Source organism: Haliotis cracherodii, unplaced genomic scaffold (genome assembly GCF_022045235.1).
Source record: "Haliotis cracherodii isolate W230 unplaced genomic scaffold, xgHalCrac1.p SCAF_15, whole genome shotgun sequence".
NCBI classification, from domain to species: Eukaryota; Metazoa; Mollusca; class Gastropoda; order Lepetellida; family Haliotidae; genus Haliotis; species Haliotis cracherodii.
The window spans coordinates 36,364,995-36,388,410 of record NW_027266270.1 but is presented as its reverse complement, the minus strand read 5'-3'; the positions used below and the strand labels follow the sequence as shown (position 1 = coordinate 36,388,410).

At 38.1% G+C, this 23,416-nt stretch overlaps 1 protein-coding gene across 2 annotated transcripts; it reads right to left on the bottom strand.

Annotated features, from left to right (window-relative positions):
• Window positions 1-278: 278 nt before the first annotated feature.
• LOC139462573 (vacuolar protein sorting-associated protein 26B-like) lies at window positions 279-23,280 on the bottom strand. Of its 2 annotated transcripts, none has more exons than XM_071244408.1 (9): window positions 23,219-23,280; window positions 17,422-17,565; window positions 14,872-14,947; window positions 14,039-14,195; window positions 11,719-11,883; window positions 11,270-11,376; window positions 7,716-7,784; window positions 6,309-6,451; window positions 279-4,070 (listed from the first exon to the last, which is right to left on the bottom strand). In XM_071244408.1, the coding sequence occupies exons 1-9, from the start codon at window positions 23,219-23,221 to the stop codon at window positions 3,897-3,899; spliced, it is 1,038 nt and encodes a 345-aa protein (XP_071100509.1). In that variant the 5' UTR covers window positions 23,222-23,280; the 3' UTR covers window positions 279-3,896. The 2 variants fall into 2 exon arrangements, with proteins under 2 accessions (XP_071100509.1, XP_071100508.1); XM_071244407.1 differs by lacking the exon at window positions 11,270-11,376 and adding an exon at window positions 9,616-9,722 and having other exon boundaries at window positions 280-4,070.
• Window positions 23,281-23,416: the final 136 nt, after the last annotated feature.

The window sequence follows — 23,416 nt, the reverse complement described above, 5'->3', positions numbered from 1 at the left end:
AAGTTTTGGACTTCACACAAGGGATATCGAATCTGGTTCCCCAGTAAGAAGTATGAACACTTTTGACCACTCGGCTACCGTACAGCCCAGAAGCATGTATAACCGACACAATCATCCCTGGTTGTGACAAATCTTTGAGAAACAATGGGTTATGGCTAACAGCACAAGTAGAAGTATTGACCAGGAATTGTAGTCAATGTGCCATAGTGACTGGAAGGTCAAGTCAATGGTGTAGTTTGCAATAATCACACCAAAGACAATCCAGATTCTGTTATCATTTATTTTGTCATAGATGACAAATGACAAACATCAAAATGAGTACATGATCAAGTTGGTGTGAAATTTACAAGTGGTACTGAACAGCATATTTCATGCAGCATGGTATTTGACATCCTGTTAACCTTTGAGTTATCTCCCTTGAAGACACCTCCCAAACTGATTTAGTTTTGAACAGACATATGACATGGATATCTGTGTTATTCAGAGATTATCAAACCAACATCTACACTCATCTAAGGTAGGATGTTAAAAAACTGGAAAATGATATCATTCATAGTTCTGAGTAGCAACTATTTCTTTTTGGATGCATTTGCACAAGGGAGGTAACTCAGGAAGTTACCATACAGCAGCCATTACTACAAAGTGCTTGATTCTGATAAAGTGAAACATGCTGAAGAATTTTATCATCATTCAAGAAATCATAACCAAAAATACTAACATTTCATTTCATTTATACAATCTTCTCAATTAATGATAAAATTCACAAAAGTTCTTGTCTACAACACTTCTGTCCTACATGGATCATATTTATTATACACTATGCTTATCGAGGTACTTGCTTATTGAAGCACAAGCAATAGAAAAGAGGATTATTTGTATACATACAGGTATCTATAAAATAACAAATCTGTACACAACAAGAATATTAACAAAACTTAGAGACAAGCCATACAACCATATTGTTTCCAACACTTTTCAAATATAAACACCGAAGTGCAGCCCTTACTCAGCTAAAGGACAGGTGTAGGACGAGAGAAGCACAGAGAGGTATCAGAAGGTAAGGAAAGGAAACATCTTGCTAACTACAATACACTGTTAATGTGTGTCAGGCTGTCACAATACATTACTTCTGTACATCGTCTAACCTTCTTGTGTTCACACAAGTCCAAACAACTTGGGCTTGTTGAAAAAGTCGAAAGGATTAGGAGTCTTTAAACTTAATTTTAGACCATCACTACTCTGAGGTGGACAACTGAAATATATCAGAAAGAAAGTTGTTTGGCATTTAGACTTTTCTACTACCTCTGACAGTCAGTTTAATTAGACAAGAAAAATTGATTGTGAATGTCACAGGCACATTTTCATAATGAATTGCTATCCAACTTAATATTATAACAGATGATAAACAGAATGAAATATTGTGAATGAATATGGTCTTACACTGTTATCGGCAACATTCCAGGTATATCACGGTGGTCACCAAGAATGGCTTCATGAACAACATCTTGGTACATGTAGTTGATCCTGTTGGATGTTTTCTCTTCATATGGTGAACATGATATTATGTTTACCTTTCTTACTAGAATAATCATGGGTCATTGTAACTGGCCATGTATGCTAAAGTAGCATCAGCGCTGCAAGTGTTGTTTCACTAAAAGGTTGCTATCTGGATAAGACACATCTCCACCTGTACACATTATTTACATAAACATATCTCATTCAATATAGTTTAAATCTATTTCCAGTTCAATACAGTAATTTCATTCACTGCCGCCTGATAATATATGATCCTTATTATGTTTATGCAAGATACTCTTAATGTTAAACATATATATTTCTTTTTTACAATATCAGCGAAAGATGTTCACATTTTTATGCAGAGTTAATCAAATCACAGTTCCATAGACAAACAAAATACATGGGGTTTACTAACAGAGAAAGACCCCCCCCTCCCCAACAAATTATTTTTCAAGCAGGAATGTGCAAGGATGTAAGTTCCAAATGAAACCAAACATCTCCACCGACAATTTTTTTGGTGTACTGAAGCCGAGAACACCTACTTCCAACTATAAGTTAACAAGAAACACATCCAGGAAAGTAGCCTCAGAGGCACAGACAAACCAAATCTGGAACCCAAGAGGATACATGCAGTTTAGAAATGCAGCAATCAAGACAATTCTTATTCTGATCAGTTTTGTTGGTGCTCGTCACTCATTCATCACAATTATGACATCCGTAAATTATTAACGTAAACAATAAAATGAAATTAAGAGTTTGTTCAAACATGAGCAAATGCTTGGCAATAACATTACCTGTACAGTCAGACAGAGGTCTCGATACGATATACACACAACATGAGATGGAACAGTGTTAACACTCTCATGATGAGGAGTGTAGATGAACAGGGGTGCCTCATAGCATCCTCTTGCAGTAGTCGCCATACACATGGCTATGCAAGGGAACATCAAGACACATGCAAGACTCATGATGCAATGCAAGACAGCGTCAGGATACATCTGGCAACTGGCAACAGTTTTCTGCAGGGTCTTACCAAAATGTGAGGTGTTGTGACCATTCGACAAACATTTGCATCATTCGTCCAACGCAATGAGCGCATTTCACCAGAAGCCATGTTACAACCCTGTGTGGCCACACCCCTAATGCACAGTTGAATAACACAGCACACAACTGACACAGGAATACAACCAATGACAGCTTCAGTATTTACAATCACTTTCGTCTTATATTATTATGAGCTTAACTTAACAGCTGCAATGAAACACTAAATGATTGGTCACATGACAATCGTCTCGCCCAATTCTCTCCATTGCCTCTTGAAGCTTTCAGCTGACCAGTCCCTTGCTGCTCATATGACCAGTGCTATGCCATTTTTGGATCACATAGACAGTACACTTTGTCATTAGGTGAGCAATGGTATAACTTACTTATAACAATGAACAGACAACTAAAAGGACTACTTCTGTACATGGGAAGCTACAGTTTTGGTGCGTCATAATTTCTATGCATATGATGCATAAACGATTCTCAGCAGAGTCCAAACAACATTGGAGAAATGGACTCAACTCGGCCAGTATTAATTCAGCATGTTTTACATCAATTATGTTTTACAACTTTCAGCTTCATTGTGAATGGTTCAGAGTATTAATGCACCAATATAAGAAACAAAATAAATTAGGGTGTTTAGTCTCCTTTTGCTATCCACAAACAACACTGAACCCTATTTTGTTGTGCCTGTCTGAGAGCAGGCCTGCATTTTGTCCATACAAACTTACCTCACACAAGCCACATTCACTACCGGAATGAGTCCAACACACTCGTAGCAGCTGCCTCCCCTTACTTGCACATCCCCTTGTGAGTACAGTATAACACATCACAGAGAGTGGATTTAGGAAAGGAGTTGTTAGTCATCTCACTTTGAATTCAGGAAATTTCACATGTAACTTCCACAAGAGTAAGTAATTTAAATTTTAAATATTTCCTCCCCATTTTGGGTTGTACTACAGCTGAAGTTGTACAGGTCATACAATTTTCATGTAAACACTTTCCATACTGATCGACTGTTACTAGGGCTAAAGTCCAATTTGATTTACTGACTAGAATCAAAATACGAGTAATATCAAAATAGAATAGCTAAAATCTGAGTTGTACAACACATGAATGAGTTTCAATCTGACAAGAACCCCTATCACATATCCCTTAGCATTTTCATACAAGCTATCCCACCGACCCAAATCCACCCTTGTACACGCTAATAATTCTGATGAGCTATGGCAGTCCTACATGCTGTGACACTGCCACCTTCATTCCAAATGTCATCACGATATCTTCTCCGTTATTAACATCGTTATATCAACTTCCTCTTAGCGATATGATCGTTAAGAATCTTCCCCCTCGTCTTCCTCTTCTTCCTCCTTCTCCGGCGTGCTGTTCTCCTCCACAGGGCTGGGTTTCAACTTGGGGTTTTCACGTTGTAAGTTGGGCTGGTGATGATGCATGGACGCCTGGTACGACCGCTTCACCTTGTCTGCCCGGCGGAATATTGTGATCTCCTGAAAAAGATCGACTGTGTAAGAGTCTATGTCTCTCTCAGCAATATTGTAGCCCCATTGGTGGGAGATTATCAGAATGAAAACACCTGTGTCTTAAGCCAATTCATGTCCTTTTATCATGAATATGACCAACATAAAAACCGATTAATATCTCATATCAATATCTTATATTTAATACTTATCCTGCATTACATATTGCTGTACTCTCTCATTTCATATTGAAAACATGACTGGAATTGTCATACATTGAGAGAACTGTTCTCAAACTAGGTCTGCTGTGTGAGAGTTTGGTGGAGACGGACCAGGACCAGGACCAGGACCAGGACCAGGAGCCACACGTGCTTGGTATTCTCATCAAGCATCTCACCTGTAGTAAGTCACAGGGGTTGTATTACAATAAATAGCATCAAGGCTGCCGGGGTAATAAGTAGACTGACCTTACTTCCGAGCTTTTCAGACATAATGGATGCATTGTATAGACGCACTCTGTAGATGTCATAACCTGTCCTCCTCCAAGTGGTGAACCTCAGGTAGAAGCTTCCAGGGTTTTTTTTGGTTGGCAATCTGCATTGCAACCAACAATGGATGCCCTCCACTAGTTCAACGGCTATGTCCCTCTGGCAGTGGCTGGCAAACACAGTCCATAATGACAGTGACAGTACAGTTGCCATGAAAAGCCATTGTGGAGGCAATCGCCCAGATTTCCGGCGGGCTGCTGGCTTGAGGATGCTCTCATTTTGCCACATCATAAGCCTGCAGGATGTTGGATTGAAACCAGAAGGCATGGATATTTCTCCTGAACAAACAGCCACTACTCGTCTTACACAAAGACTGAATGCACTCAAGGTAGACACGCAGGGAACAGCTTCTGGCCAGCAAGAAAGGCACAACAACAGTTATCATGACTTTTTGGATTACTGCTGTCAGAAGAACGAGGGGAGAACTAGTGTTTGTCAACTGCCCATGCCAACAGATCCGGACTGCTACATGTTGACAATCTACCCAAGCTGGATCAACTCTGAATGTTCCAGGACATGATCCTCCTGTTGCTGCAGCATGCAGTCATCTATACACACATCAAAGTTGAAGCCGTGAGTGAAGATACCGCATTATCAGCTTCAGTTATTCTCATAAATAACCATGAGGCCATCAAAACTCCAAACAAAAGCACAGCCCATTGGAAAGTTACGACCGTTGTGAAAGAAATGTAAGTACATACTGTCGCTAGGGAGGATCGGCACGTGGATATATGTGCCCTGAAGATCTACATACTGAACAGGTAGCTGCTGAGGTGCCCGTGGTCCGGAGTATTGATAGTAACATCATTTTGAACCATGGAGGACGCTCCAGGTATTCCTGGAAGAATGTTGCCATGTTGTGAATGAGGCATAATTTCGACGAACCATTCTTGGAGTTTAGAAAGACATGGGAGTAACACCCTGGAGTCACCAATGGATGAAATACAGCATGTTCCTTCAGGAGAATGTCACCACAATGGCAATCACTTTCGTCCACTTGGCACTCCATAGCCTGCAATCACTAAACTGGTCTGAGTCAGGGTTATAGACGAGATTTCTCTGAATGTCGTACGATGCTTGGTGAATTCCAAATAACAGTAGATAGAAATAAAGTCGACTGCAATCCTAGTATGGTGAAGTCAGCATCCAACGCCTGTGCCATATCAACGGGGGTTGACCCCAGGACTAGGTGACATTCACTCATCACACCTAGCTAACGTGGTGCATAATAGAAGCTGCAATCCAGGCATGTTAAAACAAAATACTTCACATCAAATAGACGATGGCAAAAGATAACGAAAGAGTTTTTTCCAGCACAACTTCTCTCAGCTGCAACAGCCAGAAAAGTCACTGTGTGATGCCATGGGGTGTGTTCAGGTGACCGGTTTAAACCATGTTCAGGAACAGTTCTCTCAATGTACGACATTTGAAGTCAATGCACATGTTTTTGACATGATTTGGTTTGTTTGTTTGTTGTTTAACGCCTCACTCAGCAATATTCCAGCTATATGACGGCGGTCTGTAAATAATCAAGTCTGGACCAGACAATCCAGTGATTGACATCATGAGCATTGACCCACACGGTTGTGATTCAAAGACACCATTTGTGACTCTAGTTCTTACACTGATAGTGATACACATAAGAAAGCTGCCCAAACTAAATAGTTGCTATTTGACCTCTGGTTAAGCCAATACATAGAGACAAATGCCAGGAACACACCTGTTGTTTGAAATACCGTCTTTCTTCCTCATCAACTAGCACCAAGTTGAGATAGTAGCGAACAGAAAACTTCTTGTTTATGTCTCTCATAGTTGGTGTCAGTTCATACCCACTGAGGAACAGTCGGATAGGTATTGACTCCCCTGAAACACAAACAGTTGAACAGGTATTATCACCCCTAAAACACCAACAGTTGAACAGGTATTATCACCCCTAAAACACCAACAGTTGAACAGGTATTATCACCCCTAAAACACCAACAGTTGAACAGGTATTATCACCCCTTAAACACCAACAGCTGAACAGGTATTATCACCCCTAAAACACCAACAGTTGAACAGGTATTATCACCCCTAAAACACCAACAGTTGAACAGGTATCTATCGAGATATGCATCACATTACATGAAGAACAGTCATTACCATCTCATCCTAACAGGTACCCATTCACTGCTGGGTGAACAGAGGCATATCACAAACAAAGTGACTTGCCGTAGGAGACACCACGTGTGCACAACCAAAGCCCTAGAAACTCTAGGGAGTCAAGCTGCCGAACACATTCACCCATCCAGGGACTCTCTGAATTGTGAGCTGTACGCTGTGCTCAGGACCACATGCCAGCACTGTATTACAGCCATATGACTGCTGTCAGTAAATCAGTCAGACAACACAGTGACCGTACGCCTGAGCAATGATCTATGCCACTGCGGCACAATGACATGCATGCATGGAGCCTGAATACTGTAAACAGCTTTATTTCTGCGCCGTTAAAATATTGCGAATATCACACCAAAGACAATACTGTGACGAGATATTTTTGCGAGTTGCCGTGTTGAGATGACCTCTCGATTACCAAACAATAGACAGCTTCTCTCCAAAGCTAGTTAATCTGAGTTGGCCGTAGAGTTTACCGGGTGGGATTGTGACCAATTATCAAATACGATAATTGACTCAACTCAGCGTCATGACTGTGAGTTTGAATGCAAACAAAATTGTGGACAAAATTGCAAAGGATACTGACGCAATCAAGCGAGGTTGGAAGAAGGCAAGATTACTGTGAGGTAACAGTGACACTAATTGGTCTGTTTACACTTGTGATGTATTGTGAGACCATTCTGCATTCATTTGTGTTTTTAACTTATTGAGTAACTTGTGGTTCTGGTTGATGATTTCAACATTTGATGACGTGTTGCAATGAATAATGTATGTATGTATTATTTATACTTATTTTTGTGTTTTTAATTTTTGCGATTGAGTCTCGTTCGCAAAACTCGCAAATAAAACGGTCGCAAAAAAATCCCTGTTTACAGTCTCCGATCCACTCAGTCCACTCTTTCCACAACAGATTACAGCAGATGGTACGGCAAAACTCCTACTCAAACTTTAAGTGGTAATCTGCTGAACTTACCTCGAACTGGCGCACCATCCATAATTTCATATTTTGCTATGGTTTCATTCTCATTGAATGTGTTGGGACCTGAAACACAGATGATGAAATACATGACTAGTCCTGTCTAATCATGCTGAACTACAACCACTCATGTTAGCATTTAAAAATACAGCAGTTTACAAGGATAATGAAATACTGCTAGATTAATAATCTGTGACTAAGACCAACATTTCAGTTTCAGAAACAATAGCATCTTACACATTATAATGTGACCAGAATTTACATGACAAATGGTGTATAGATGACTGTATATACAATACATTATCCAGAATGACGTTTAACACCTAAAAATTCCACACAAAGCTATTGACAAAACACACTGTTACAGAACTGTAGCTCACCAGGCCACACAAGATTACATTCACTTCAACTAAAGGTGGTCATTGAACACTCATTCCAAGTTCTGCTCAATTGTGTAACAAGGCTTGTATTATCATTCTATATGTAGCATCGTGTTCAGAAACACAATTCCAGTGGGACATACTTTGGAGTTTGGAAGCATGTTAATTTAGGTCTTCCAGCCATTGGGACAAGACTACAGCAATATCAACTATACAATCTGTTAGATAATCAAATCATCCTACCAAGAGCCATAATAGAGATACTGGTGTAGGTTCTGCAGTTGACTTCATGTATGTACACAATACCAATTAATTTACATGGCTTAGGTCAGTTTAAACAACTGTCAATCACATAGTTTCAGCTTACTAGGCAATGTTATGATATTTTGGCAGAAAAGAAAATTATTTTTCAAAAACTTGGTCCTTTACAAATGGTTTGAGGAGAGAAAGTTTTGGACAATGACAACAATAAATGACAAACAGGTCAAGACAAACCTTTGGTCCAGTGATCTTAAGTTCAGCCAGACTGATTCAATCAATGATCTGGTCAACATCAGTATTCAAAAGTCTCTAAGATCAATGTACAAAGAGGGGGACAATATTTGGATTCTGGTAGCCAATGGATTTCTGAATATTTCAATGGCCAGCATGTATATGGTATAAAGACTCTTCACTTCAGTTGGCAGTCAAAGACTTCAGAAAGGAGTGTGCAAATGCAAGTAAAACATATTGCGGCTGTTACATGATCAATCTTCAACAGACAAACCAGTGGTGGATAGAGCAGAGATATGCTTTCTGTTCAACTTGCTTTGGGATAGTCATATATCCTAGGCAAGCTATGTACTGATGGAGTCTTCATCTGAACGGGAAACTGTTTCGAAGACTTGCTAATGAGGTGAGGTGAAATTGGGCTTAACATCGTGTCCAATAATAGTGACGTGCAAGCATGTGTGTGTGGTAGCTTGTAATAGACCGGACTAATGCCGATTTTATATTCTAGCCCACTGAGATACCATGCCGCAGTTTAACATGACGCCGAGCTGACCAGTCTAGTCCTTTAGCCCCTTCATGCCGAGTGTCAGGCAGGGTAACAACAAATACCATTTTTTAATGTCTTTTGGTATGACGAGGCTGGGGATCGAAGCCCAGAGCTTCAGCTTTCCACGCAGGCACTCTACCACTAGACCGCAGAGGCCATCTGACTGGCTAATGATACTTCATATTTGTATAGGGACAAACAGCGACAGTTTGTACAAACCATGTGTCCCTACCAGTATCAAAGCTTCAGGTTGCCAGAGAGCCCTGACCACTGACCCTTGTAATATATGCACATAGCCTTCACAAAGCCTTTGCTTTCACCATGTTTACAGGTGATGCCTTATTGTTGTGCTACAGTCAGTAATATTGCAACCACACCATGGCAGCAACTGAAGTAATGAGCCACGCCTCGCGTGAGGTGTTGGAGACCTGTTCTAACCCAGGTCTGCAGTACTGGACATGTAAGACAAACAGTGTACCTGTGCCTGTAGTCTCTCGTTTTATTATCTGAATCTCCATGTGTTTGATCTTTATCCGCACAAGCAGGAAGTAAATCTTGCCAACTATGACATCTTTTAAATGATACCTGCAATCAGACAGACACTGACAGCACAACGTTCACACACATGCAGACTGACGGGAAGCTGCTACCATGCTACACAGTTCAGGGTCCTTCATCCGGCACTACCCAGCAACAACTACAGACAGTTTAGTCCTCCTTGCTTAGCTAATAACCATCAAACATTTAGAATATCCCTTGGTCTAGTAACATTCTAAAAGAGCTTGTGGAAGATGGAGGACACTGCCGCCATTTCAGTCTATCTATATTTTTCTACTCCTCCATCCCAAAATTGAGTAACAATAATTTCTGAGTTTTTTCACATATTAATTACAGGTACTGCGATTGACACTAGGCTGTATTTGTCAGAGGTTTTCAGTATCAACAGAAACACTTGACTAAACAACACTTTAAAGTGAGGCTAGTCATAGTTCATCGAGGCTAGCAATACTCCATCAAGGCAGGTTATAGGTCCTCAATGCTAGTTATAGTTCATCAAGGTTATAGTTCATCAGGGCTGTTTATAGTTCACCAAGGCTGGTTATAGTTCATCAGGGCTGGTAATAGTTCATCAAGACTGGTTATAGTTCATCAGGGCTGGTCATAGTTCATCAGGGCTGGTCATAGTTCATCAGGGCTGGTTATAGTTCATCAGGGCTGGTGATAGTTCATCAAGGCTGGTTATAGTTCATCAGGGCTGGTCATAGTTCATCAGGGCTGGTCATAGTTCATCAGGGCTGGTTATAGTTCATCAGGGCTGGTTTTAGTTCATCAGGGCTGGTTACAGTTCATCAGGGCTGGTTATAGTTCATCAGGGCTGGTCATAGTTCATCAGGGCTTGTTATAGTTCATCAGGGCTGGTCATTGTTCATCACGGCTGGTCATAGTTCATCAAAGACAGTCATACTTCATCATGGCTGGTTATAGTTCAAGGCTAGTTATAGTTTATCAGGGCTGGTTATAGTTCATCAGGGCTGTTGATAGTTCACCGAAGCTGGTTATAGTTCACCAAAGCTGGTTATAGTTCATTGAAGCTGGTTATAGTTCATCAGGGCTGGTTATAGTTCAAGGCTAGTTATAGTTCATCCAAGACAGTAGGTTACAATAAATCTCATAGATCTGCATGTTCTACACGTAGGAATGAAACCCAGAATCATCAATCTAACACTAACCACTGGGCTATCCCAACTCCCTCATATATAAGTTACTACTATCATACTTAGCTCTGCCTCAATCCACCATTAAGAACATACCCATCAATATAACTTATGAGTGGCATCATTTAAATCGGGAGCCCCATGTTGTTCTCAATATAACATACTGACATGGTTGAAAGTAAGTTATGGAAGGTTATATTGGACCCTAAAATGTGTAACACAAAAGATACAGAAAACAGAAATGAACTTGCAATACAAAAACAAATTATAAACATCAATAAGGTGAAAACCTGGACCAAATAAATGCATAAAGATGAACACATGCCTTGATACATGATTGCATATATCATCCCATCTATTTTCTAGTGCATCACATGACAGAGCACATCAACATCCGATTGGTTCACATGATCATACCTGCGCCTGTTGACTCTCGACGGACTATAGCAAGCTCCATGTATCGAATTTTAATTCTCACCAGAAGGAAGTAAATTTTCCCCACAATTACATCTTTCAGATGATATCTTCATGGAGCATGAACAAAGAGGAGGACAGTCAATTGACAATCAGGAATTCCCAAACTGGTTTTATTACAGGCCGGCATTTAATATCCGTATCAAAAAAGAAAAGAGAAAATGTTTCAAGAAAAACAAGATTTGTGCAATTGTTAAACTGTATCTGATAATATTGTAATTCAGCATGGTAAATGTCCTCAGACTAATTAATTTAAAAATACTTAAAATGCAGACAATTTGTGTTAAATTTTAAAAAATGTATCTCTTTCCAATGAACTTTCTAGGAAAGCACCAATAACTCTTGCTTTTGGAAGTTTTCCATGCTTATAATGTTGTGATGGTGATACGTACTTGGACTTGTTGTATTCAAACTCTATATGAAGACAGTCTTCAATGCCCACTTCCATCTTTATGCTGTTGTTCATGTCCGGGTACTGAGACAGAGTGTGGACCACAATGTCCTGCTCCTTCACAATGTCTGTTAACCGCTTCACAATTGTCACACGCAAAAAATACCTGCAACAAATGTGCTCATATTGTGAGATGGAGTGAGAGAGGGTGTGTGTGTTTCAGTCAGAAGCCAAGGCACACACCATCAGTCTTCAAGATACAGTTCATCAAGTCAGCCGTTAACAAAGCTAGCTGTATTCTGTCATCAATCCCAAAATATTCCATCATTATCCAAGCCTACATCAACCATTAATCTGTAGACATATTTCATCAAAGTGTAGAGGATATATCCCAGCAATATCCTAGCATTAACCAAACTTTATTATACTGTTAACCCAGCTATATCTTAGTATTCCTATCATTGAGCAACATTCCATTATTGAAACAGCTTTATCTGAGCAACATTAGGCTACATCACAGTAGTGAGTGAGTGAGTTGGGTTTAACGCCGCTTTTAACAGTATTCAAGTTATATCACGGCGTGTCAGCTTAATGTGGGAGGAAAGCCCGACGTGATGCAGGTCTCAGACGTTTACCATTTCGGTGAAACCCACGAGCACAGGTATGGTGCTGACAAACATAGAAACCTAATCGGGGCGAACCGGGATTCAAACCCACAATCATAGGTTTCTGGCATGCCCAAGGGACACAACTCTGCCTACATCACAGTATTATGAGGCAAGTGACAGTTGGTGAGTGGTATCTGCTTCTGTTAATCATCTGTTTTGGACAAGCATAGACTTCTGAGTTCCCCTGTTAGTCTGAATAGAATGACACATAGGACTCAAAAGAGGTTTAACACACCACTATAAACAGAGTCAAAGTCAAACTTGTTGCCATGGAAACAGGAAAAATATATTCCTAAATACCAAAAGGCACCACTTCAGCCCTTGATTAATACATGTACCAGGTTTGGATGAAAAGTCTTTCACAGTTGTGCTCCGGAAAAGACACCTACCCCCACCTTTTGAGACTAAGTCCAAATTATTTCCATGGACATCGAGAGAGAAAAAGAAATGTAAAAAATCTGCAAATAGCAAAAGGCACCACTTCAGGATCTGTTTGAAATATCTACCAAGTTTTGTTGAAAGATAGTGAATGGTTTTTGAGTTGTGCTCCAGAAACAAAATCCACCCCCACCATGAGACCAAGTACAAGTTCTTTCCATGGTAATTGAGAAAAATAAAAACGAACAAAAATCCGTAAATAGCAAAAGGCACCACTTCAGGAACTGTTTGATATATATACGAACTGGCAGGTAGATGAGGTGTTAACTATATCTCTCCCCCCCCCCCCCCCCCCCCCCCCCCCCCTATATGATTTGTTAACAATTTCTTTTTCAATACTGCCTTTCACAGTTTGTCAGTGGTGCCATCTGACAAAATTATTAAAATCTAGAGTTTTCTAAATCCACAGCAGTTTGTTCCTTCCTCTGCAATACTTTGTATGAACATCTTGTAACCAGATAACCAGATAAAAGCCATTCTTTAACTGCAGATTACAAAAACTTTTCAACTTTGAAAATGGTTCTCCTTTTAAAGCTACATATAGTATGCAGTTGTGAAAATTTCTTTCGTCAACCTTTTTCAATGATTTTGCATATTTTGCTGCCTGACGTTTATTCATAACATAAATTGTTCATGTTCACAGCATTGAACATATTTCATACTTCTCCTGTGAAAGTTTAATGGACATGTACATCAGACTACAAAATAATTGAATCACTTCCATCTACATCTGTCACCCGCCCATTCGAACTCTCTCATCTGTGCATCTGACACAGTTCATTTTCATTTCTTTAGTCATACTGTTTTTACGCAATGTTCCATTATATCATATTGGCCTGTTTGGTCATCAAATCCTGTTTTTCCAATGATATTAGAAATAGAGTTATCTCCCTTTAGAAACTAGCTTCGAGACCTGATGTGCAAAAGCACTTCTGTTTATGTTTTTATCAAATAGTTGCCAAGTAATTTGTTTATTTATGATATGAGCAAATGTATTTCGTTATTATTACTAAGAAAGTGTAAGAGATGAAAACATATTTTAGGTTCAAAATTATCCAGCAGATTATATTGAAGCAATGGCATTGAAAAGAGTTCATGGTATTTAGGCTAATAGAAAGAAGACAATATGTAATGCAGGCCTCAGACGTTGACCACTTTGGTGAAATATAGAACTAGAAGGCATGTCTATTCACAGAAAGAGACAGCCACACCTACCTTAGCCTAACATTTGCCCCTGTGTATGACTCATATGGTTTTTCCACTTGTTGAAATTCGAAGTTATAGCTAGAATTGTGTGTGAGCTCGCCCGGTCTGGCCAGCTCCTTGACCAGTGATGTGAACTCATGGTGGTTTCCCCGGTCATAGTACAGCTCTGGAATGGACATATAGCATCATCAAGCATGGACTCTGAGCTAACCTCATCTCCAGGCAAGGCTGCATCAGCTTCCCGTTTGTTCTAGTGCAGCCTCGGAATTTATGACAAAACATGATAAAGAGTTAATTTTGTTCACAAAAATGTATACATTAATTTTGTTCACAAAAATTAAGAATTATAACACTACTGCTGCTTGGTGATGTTGCTGCCACACAGAATTCAGATGAGAAAAAGTCACCTTTACTTAAAAAATATATATTATAATGTTTGACATGTTACCATGGTTACTTGTGATTTCCTTGTGTTATTTTATCATTCAGCAATAATAAATAACACAAAACATACAATCATACAAAACAATGAAATCACACCATGTCAAGTGTTTCAACATGCTCCAACTTCGTTTGTACATGTTCATCTCGGTTTCCACTAACTCAAACTTCATGTGCAAGCGTACATGGTAAATGAAAGAATGTTGTATAGATGCAGTAATTAATATATACAGGTCAACCTGTAAAACAATTGAGTCTCAATAGGCCAGACAGTGACTGAACGATCCACGCCATCTGTATGATGATGAGCAATCAGCAACGTAACAAGTGTCCTAGGCTGTTATGACCAGTAGGAGAGTCTGGGATCTACTAGTCCTGTTTACTGTAACTACTATACTCACCAATCTGACCAATAAACTCTATCTTAATCCCTTGGTGCTCCAGCTTGCTACCTGACTTCTTCAGTGTCACATTCACCTGGAAAATACAGAATCCCATCCTAAAAGATCATTCTTATCACAAATATATTCATATATTGTACATCCCAAAGTGTGCTCACCATGCCAGGGATTATCCTGGAAATATTTATAATATGAAAGAATCTCCCCAGGTCCAAAAGCAATGATATTTTATTGGCATGTGATGATATTTTCTAATTTTCAGAGATATTTTGTCTTCACACAGTGGAAACTGTATTTGATTTTGGGTACTTATGACTCGAATAACGTTGCAATGAATGTTACAAGATAATATCAATATATCCTGAGATATCCTATTTTCCAACATAAATTATTCCACTGTGAATATTAAAAATATAACATTTATAATAAAATAAATAACATTAGTACTAATATTATTTCTGTTCATTGTCTACTGTAGAAGAAATTACATTAATATTGATGTATTTCTGTTCATTATCAACTTAAGAAGGAATTATTTCGCGATGACAATTATAGATCATTTAGGAGACGTTTTACCACTATCACCTGTTCATTTCGTTGGCATGCAGGAGACAACAATCTGCCGTTATCAAATTACTAGGTCCTCGACAACGTGTGCTTAGATAGTAATTTAATATATTCAAAGTCATGTCATGTAAATGGTGTTACAGTTTGTTGGCAAAAATTCTATTATTTACATTCCAGAATGAGATGAAACAGAATCTTCGTCAATTTCACTGCCTATTTCTGTCTGTAGTGTGTGATATATCAAAGGAAATATATTAGTGAATTTTCAATCAGTTAGAAGGGACAGTTCATCATATGTTTGTCATACAATGAACCAATGCTCCAGGTGCACTCATTTTTTTTAATCAGCAACAATAAGTTCAAAATTCGTAATTCACTCATGGTGGTCATTCTTGCACGAGGGCACATTCGTGAAAACTCTGCCACCAATATCGTCTTATTTCAGGCGAATATCATCTAAAATACAATTGTTTGTGATCTGAAATTTGTATATTATTATGGAGAAAGAGCTGTAGGTATATCCATTTATTTTTTGTTTCTTTGCTATTCCAAAATCGAATTTGCTTGTGTTTTGAAATTCTATCCGTGATTCGACTGATTGCTCTTTTTTTCCTCTTGATTTCCACACGGACGTACATACATGTACATCTTTGATTTCTGCACGGACGTACATACATGTACATCTTTGATTTCTGCACGGACGTGCATACATGTACATCTTTGATTTCTGCACGGACATACATACATGTACATCTTTGATTTCTGCACGGACGTGCATACATGTACATCTTTGATTTCTGCACGGACGTACATACATGTACATCTTTGATTTCTACACGGACGTACATACATGTACATCTTTGATTTCTGCACGGACGTACATACATGTACATCTTTGATTTCTACACGGACATACATACATGTACATCTTTGATTTCTACACGGACATACATACATGTACATCTTTGATTTCTGCACGGACGTGCATACATGTACATCTTTGATTTCTACACGGACGTACATACATGTACATCTTTGATTTCTACACGGACATACATACATGTACATCTTTGATTTCTGCACGGACGTGCATACATGTACCTCTTTGATTTCTACACGGACGTACATACATGTACATCTTTGATTTCTACACGGACATACATACATGTACATCTTTGATTTCCGCACGGACGTACATACATGTGCATCTTTGATTTCCGCACGGATGTACATACATGTACATCTTTGATTTCTGCACGGACATACATACATGTACATCTTTGATTTCTGCACGGACGTGCATACATGTACATCTTTGATTTCTACACGGACATACATACATGTACATCTTTGATTTCCGCACAGACGTACATACATGTACATCTTTGATTTCTGCTAGGATTAAAGTGACAAAACATATGTCTAATAACTTGGATATTGTTGTTGGATGTTGTAGATCAGTCAAACCAGGATTTGAACCAACGAACATAGGTTTCTGGCGTGCCCAAGGGACGCAACTCTGCACTGTGAATTGTGGCGCCTTAGACGACTGGGCCACCCGTGCCCCCCCCCCATGCAGTGATATAGGACTAGGTTATGCACAGTATTGAGTAAGAGATTGCATGATGTGTTGCGAGTATGCAACTTGCTGTTTAAAATGACAACTTCTGACAATTGAATAATCTATCATTTTAGTTTTTTATTGACATTTTTAGTTACAGTAGATAATTTTATTCATGTTATTCAAGCAATACAACATTTTAAATTTTTGTAGGAGAAAATGAGAGTGTTAGCTTGATTGAAAGAAGCTAGTAAATACCATAAAAAGCTGCTTGCATAAACAAGCTCTCAGATGAGAAATAACTTATAACATAACAACATGTCAAGGTCTTAGTTACTTTCAAAAAGAAAAATGTGCTGAATCTGTTCAAAGTTCTACTCCGACATAGTATTCATTTGAAGATGTGAAAAGATGAAGCTCACCTTTCCTGATACTGTTTCTCCGTCAAAGTACAAGTAATACCACTCTTTCTTCCCATCCTCTGTTTTGATCTCAGCTGTCTTACGTGAGTCTTGACCATCAAGAACTATGTCAACCTCGGCACCCTGGCCGAATCCAAAGAAACTCTAAAACAAACAAACAACAAAAAAACTGTACTTGCTCCATAATGTACAAACATAGGGCAAAAAACTGAATCCACAGTTAGCTGATATTGCACCACTGTCTGTGATTAAAGATATGGACAATTCTGTGCTTCAATTCCAACACTATGGATAAAATTCACTTTATCAACGATGATACATGTATACTTAAGCGTGTTCTTTATCTAGTGTTTGAACAGGATCAATATTATTCTAACTTCAGAGTCAGTTACCATGGTTACACTATTCTTTTCAATGCAAAATTAAATGTACACAACATCCAAACAAAACCAGATCAAAAGTTCACAGTTTTACTGTATCATGTTGCAACTATCATCATATGCATCTATTCATGACCTAAGTTTTTTCAAATAAACTACATAATTCTCATGTGCTTTCCATGCCTTATGGCTTGCAAATGAAATGTCAGCACCTGTTAATCATGTCAAGTAGGATTATTTTCGACATGGTTACATAACGCGACAGGGGACAGGGAAAGGAACTTTAATCCATTCTAACTTAAATGAAAGGAATGAGCATATCCCAGACAATTCTCATCAGCAGTACATGATACAGCTGTAATACCTACATTCATAATATTTCTTATCAAAATCATAAAAAAACGGGTGTTTTTGTAATGATTCATTTGAGTTTGTTTGTACACAAGCTACAAAAAAAACACTGTCTGGGCATTGCAGCTATGTTGTTAACAGTACATATGCCACACAAATCACTGTGTCTGGGAGTGACACAGTGATTTGTGTAGCATGTGTACTGTTGACAACAAACCAATGATTTATAACAAATTTCAAAGTATACAAGAAACCAGTATACATATTTTTTTACTTTGGGTGAAACAATGTATTAAGACAAAGTGTGTAATAATAATAATAACTTCAGCCCTACAACCATTTGTCAGTTTCTCTGTTGGTTATGTCATGTGATATTATTTACTGATTTGAACCATGTTGAACAATGACTCTGGTGTGGTTTGATGTTGACTAGTAGCTGTATTGAGATCTAACTATACAGAACAGTTTGTCATATGTTATAAGAAAGACTGGATAAACTATACCATGTACAGCATGTTCACAACTAATTAGTTGGAGAAAGGCTATCTTCCTGGCTCATTTCCATAACAGAATAATACAAAAATACTCAACTGACAATCTATTTTGTCAAAATTAAACATGAAAGAGTTAGAATATGCACATCAGCTGCCTATTGTCAATCATCATAAGGCAGATTGAATACAATTACTCCTGGGTTTCTTGTCAGTGTGGAATGTGCCATTTATGACTGGAGTGGTTCCAACAGTCACTCTAGTATTTCTTCAGCAGTATTAAGCTTCGTTAACTGTTTAAAAAATTAAACAATGTGACAGATACTTTTTAATATATCAAGAAGGTGTCTGTATCAACATTTCTAGTCAAATTTTCATGTGAAAAAACACAATTTTGCCGTATTTGAAATGAGTTGACATGTAAAAGAACAGCCATTTATTTGGTACAAATCTTAGAATTTATGTCTTAACAGTCTGTGCAAGAAAAAAATTTCAGTTCACTCTGTTAAACTTGGCTCTCTGCATGCTTTTCAGTATATTTGGTACAAAACAGGGACCTTTATTATTATTATTATTATCAACTCAGCTGAGATTACTTTGCTATGTAGACTGAACCAAATTTTACAAGACTCTAAACTTTGGATAAGAGTCAAGGTTGCAGATTGTTTCAAATGGCAATCATATTGCACCAAAGAAAGACTATGAATACACAATGCCATTTAGAAAGTGGTCAAATGTAACAAATGCTATATTTGTGATAACACATTCTTAGTAAAGTACAGATTCTAGTACTTTTTGGGGGTTGAGTCCCGTCAGGGATTTGAACCCACACCTGCCAGGGTGAGGCCCCTAATCGCCAGCAAAGTCAGAGATCCAACCCACTCAGCCACCACCACATTTGACCAATTTCTAAATGGCATTGTGTATTCATAACTTTCAGGCCATGGGAGCCGTGCCAATTTACACTTGTCAGGAGGTACTCAAAGTACGTGATCTAGACTACCAGTTGTCGGACTTTCATTTTTGTTGAAGTCTCGGTGGCTGAGTGGGTTGGATCGCTGACTTTGTCTGCTGGCGATTAGGTGCCTCGCCCTGGCAGGTGGGGTTCGAATCCTGGATGGGACTCAACCCCAAAAAAGTACTAGAATCTGTACTTTACTAAGAAAGTGTTATCCCAAATATAGCATTTGTTACCAAAGAAAGACATTTATCACACATATATTGCAGTCCGCAACTTTATCCAAATGTTTGAAGCCCCTATCTAGAAAAAAATTGTTATGGTCCAGTAAGATCAGCTTGTACTAGTCCACAAAGAAAGACTAATATCTACTGAAAATAATGCTATTGTGTGAAGGTACACATCACTTTGCCATGTTTACGTGTAACTTTCCTTACCATACCATTAACTAGCAACAGCCCTGACCCTTAACTCCACATTTAATGGCAGTTGTCAGGAAAGAAAAACAGAACGTTGCAATACACAATAAACTTATACAGATGGATAAATTTAAGTGGTAAATGTTGGAATTTATTGAGCACTTGTTGCATACCAAATATGATCAATTTATCTGAGTGAAAACAACATGCAAAAATGCATGTTCAAAGCAGCTTCATATATGTTTACTTGAAATTCTTAATTAGATGTCTCTAACAGGAGACATAATCTTGTGGTTAGAAACTGACACTTGCCTTGAACTAAGATCAAGGTGTTTTCCTACCCAGTCCCTGTGATTATGCAACAATACACACATAGGATTAAGTATAATAACATTCATGTCGCCTGTAAACTAAGGATGTCATGCCAAAATCAATGTATCAGTAAAATATTAATGTCAGTGTTGAATCGATACATTTCTTAAATATTGATATTAAATTAATAGTTCACTGCCACAGAAACATATTGCACGTTTGAAAGGGGCTTTCCCAGTTAAAATGTCTACAGACTTGAAAATAATAACATAATTCATCTAATACTTTGTGCTGGAAGCACATAAAGATAATTTCAATGTGGTATTACCAAAAGCATTCCTTATATCCTTTAGTTACAATGTGTTTCTGCTACGTATTAACATTAATGAAGAATCTCTTATTTTTATTGTGGTTTTTAAAACATAATTTGCTTTAAATGTGACAAGAATATTCATAAATCACCTATCAAAAGAGTTTCATAGCGCAAAATAATTTCAAACAATTATGCCTTGCATTCCAAAATTTAGTAACATGTTTGACCTTTCACTTTCATTTTCCTCTTGCGTGAAAGCTGGTGTGAAGAATGTTGGATCATTTACACAATACTGGGGGGAAAGTTTGAAGATTGGGATCATATTGTGTTTCAAAGTTTAAATGGCGAAACAAACAAGAAAAGAGGATTTTCACAACCAAATGCCCCATTACGATAACAGGACAAACATGTGGACGTTCCTAGAGAGATATCATTGGACAGTGATAAATGGTAGAATATTTTATAACAGACATCAAACATGCCTATAATTAAATAATAATGTCTTGGATAAAGATTTGATGAAATATTTATATTTTTTCAAATACATCTATTCAATCAGAAAATTTTGTGTAGCCAGTATAATACCATGAAGCACTGACTTTGTCTCAACTTGAAGTGTGAGGAAAGCCTGATGTCATGCAGTTCTTAGACATCAATCACTTTGGTGAAATGCTGACAAAACTGGATACATAATCAGGCAAATGTGGGATTCAAACCAATAATCACAGGTTGCTGGCATGCCCGGGGGACACAACTCTGCACAGCGAAGGATGGGACCTAAATGACTGCCCCCTATTTTAGTTAGTGATAAGAGCGGTGGAGATTGAGCTGTCACTTCAAAACTAAAGCTGTGGGATGAATGGGTAAAGGGGAATCATAATCATGATAAGGAGATATAATTACATAATAACACTGGATAATCAAGGGTGGTATCAGATTAACTGGGATTGTATTGAGAAAACAGATATTGTCCCAAAAAGGCTTGATAAGATCAGTTATGATTCTGACTGTTAAAATATAAAGGAATTGGCAGCCACAAAAAATATGTTGATGCAAGCTGTTCTAAAAAAATAATATTTAGGCTCATAGTCATAGGTTCATGAAAAATACATGTGTCTGGTTTTGCATATGTAGCTTGTCTCCATACAATATCCCAGCACCTCCCATCCAGAATACTAAATGGTCCGCCCCTTTGATATAGAAAACTGTCCCATAAAAAATAGTTAAAGTCATGAAAATGTCATATTACCATTTTTGTCACTAGCAAAGTCATTGTGTAGGTTTCAAATCATCATGATCATGTATTTGAGCACATTCATGCATGTTTGTGTTGAAGATAGCCATTTAAGTCATGGTCAGCTGGGTTCGGTCACTTGTCACACAAGGAAGTCTCTGTAAACACTGTTTAATATCCTGTCATCATGATCATGTGTTAGGTGGACTTCTAGGAAATGTCTTTCGCAAACATTGATCATGTATGGTCCTACTTTCTTGAGTTCACCAGCAATGACCATAAAAACTGGATAGGACAGCATAAAGACAACCATTGATATGCATATCCCCGTGTTATGGGTTTTTGTAGACTTAAGAAACACTTGTACTTTTCTCGTATATTGCAAGAACAACTGTAAAATATCTCACTCCCTTATAGAAGAAGACTTTATCTTACAAAACAGGTCATCATCTGAGAGAGTGAGTGAGTTGGGTTTAATGCTGCTTTTAACAGTATTCCAGTTATATCACGGCGTGTCAGCTTAATGTTGGAGGAAAGCAGGTCTCAGACTTATACCACTTCGGTGAATCATCATCTGAGTATTTATAAAGCCTGTGTAACGTCTCACCCCTTGTTATTGCGAGAGTAATCGCGATGAACTTTCTATAATAAACACTGTGAAAATAATGTGATAACAAGTTCTTATAGCTCTAGCCATTACATATTATCTGGATATGATATTACTGACTACATGACTGGACACAAGGCATTTGGGATTTCTCTTTTTGATCACATGCATTACAATGTTTACATGAAATGAACACAAATCGTGTGACATGACCTAAACATACGATGAACTGACTGGCTCCAAACAAGCTTGACAATAAAAACAATATTTGCATACTGATGAGCTACTACATCTGGCATGTAAATACAGGATAGTTCAATGCAATCGAATCATCATTATCACCATATTATCTTGTCTTCGGGAACAAGGAAGATCATGCTGAGCCTTGCCGTGCGTCAGTTATGATAAAACACCAAACATTTCAGATCTCATTAGTATTTTAAGCAACCACTCAACATGTTGTATGTATATATGCGCATGCTTTTTAGCCACTTGTGTTGGTAAGCATTGACAATGACATTTTCATATCTGTGATATTGTCGACTGCAAAGCTATCACATGACCAAACACCACCTCCTTCACTCAACCTGACAAGCTCTGCAACCTCACTCATGATCAGAAAAAGATACCGCCTTTACCATACCTAAATACATACACCTACAGGTATATTGCCATACCTTCGAACAAGTTATTTCATTATTTCATTCGAAGTTAAGTATATAAGAAACATACCATTTTGCGAAGTGAGCCTCCCCCGTCCTCCTATCAAAATAATATGGCGGACGAAGTCACAGTCATCCGCGATCTTCAGAAATGATGAAATTAATTGAAAATAATTATAACACTGCACACATATAATGGATTTTTTGTATTTATGCGTATCTTTATCAAATACTATATTGAAATAATAAGACAATATATGAATATTAA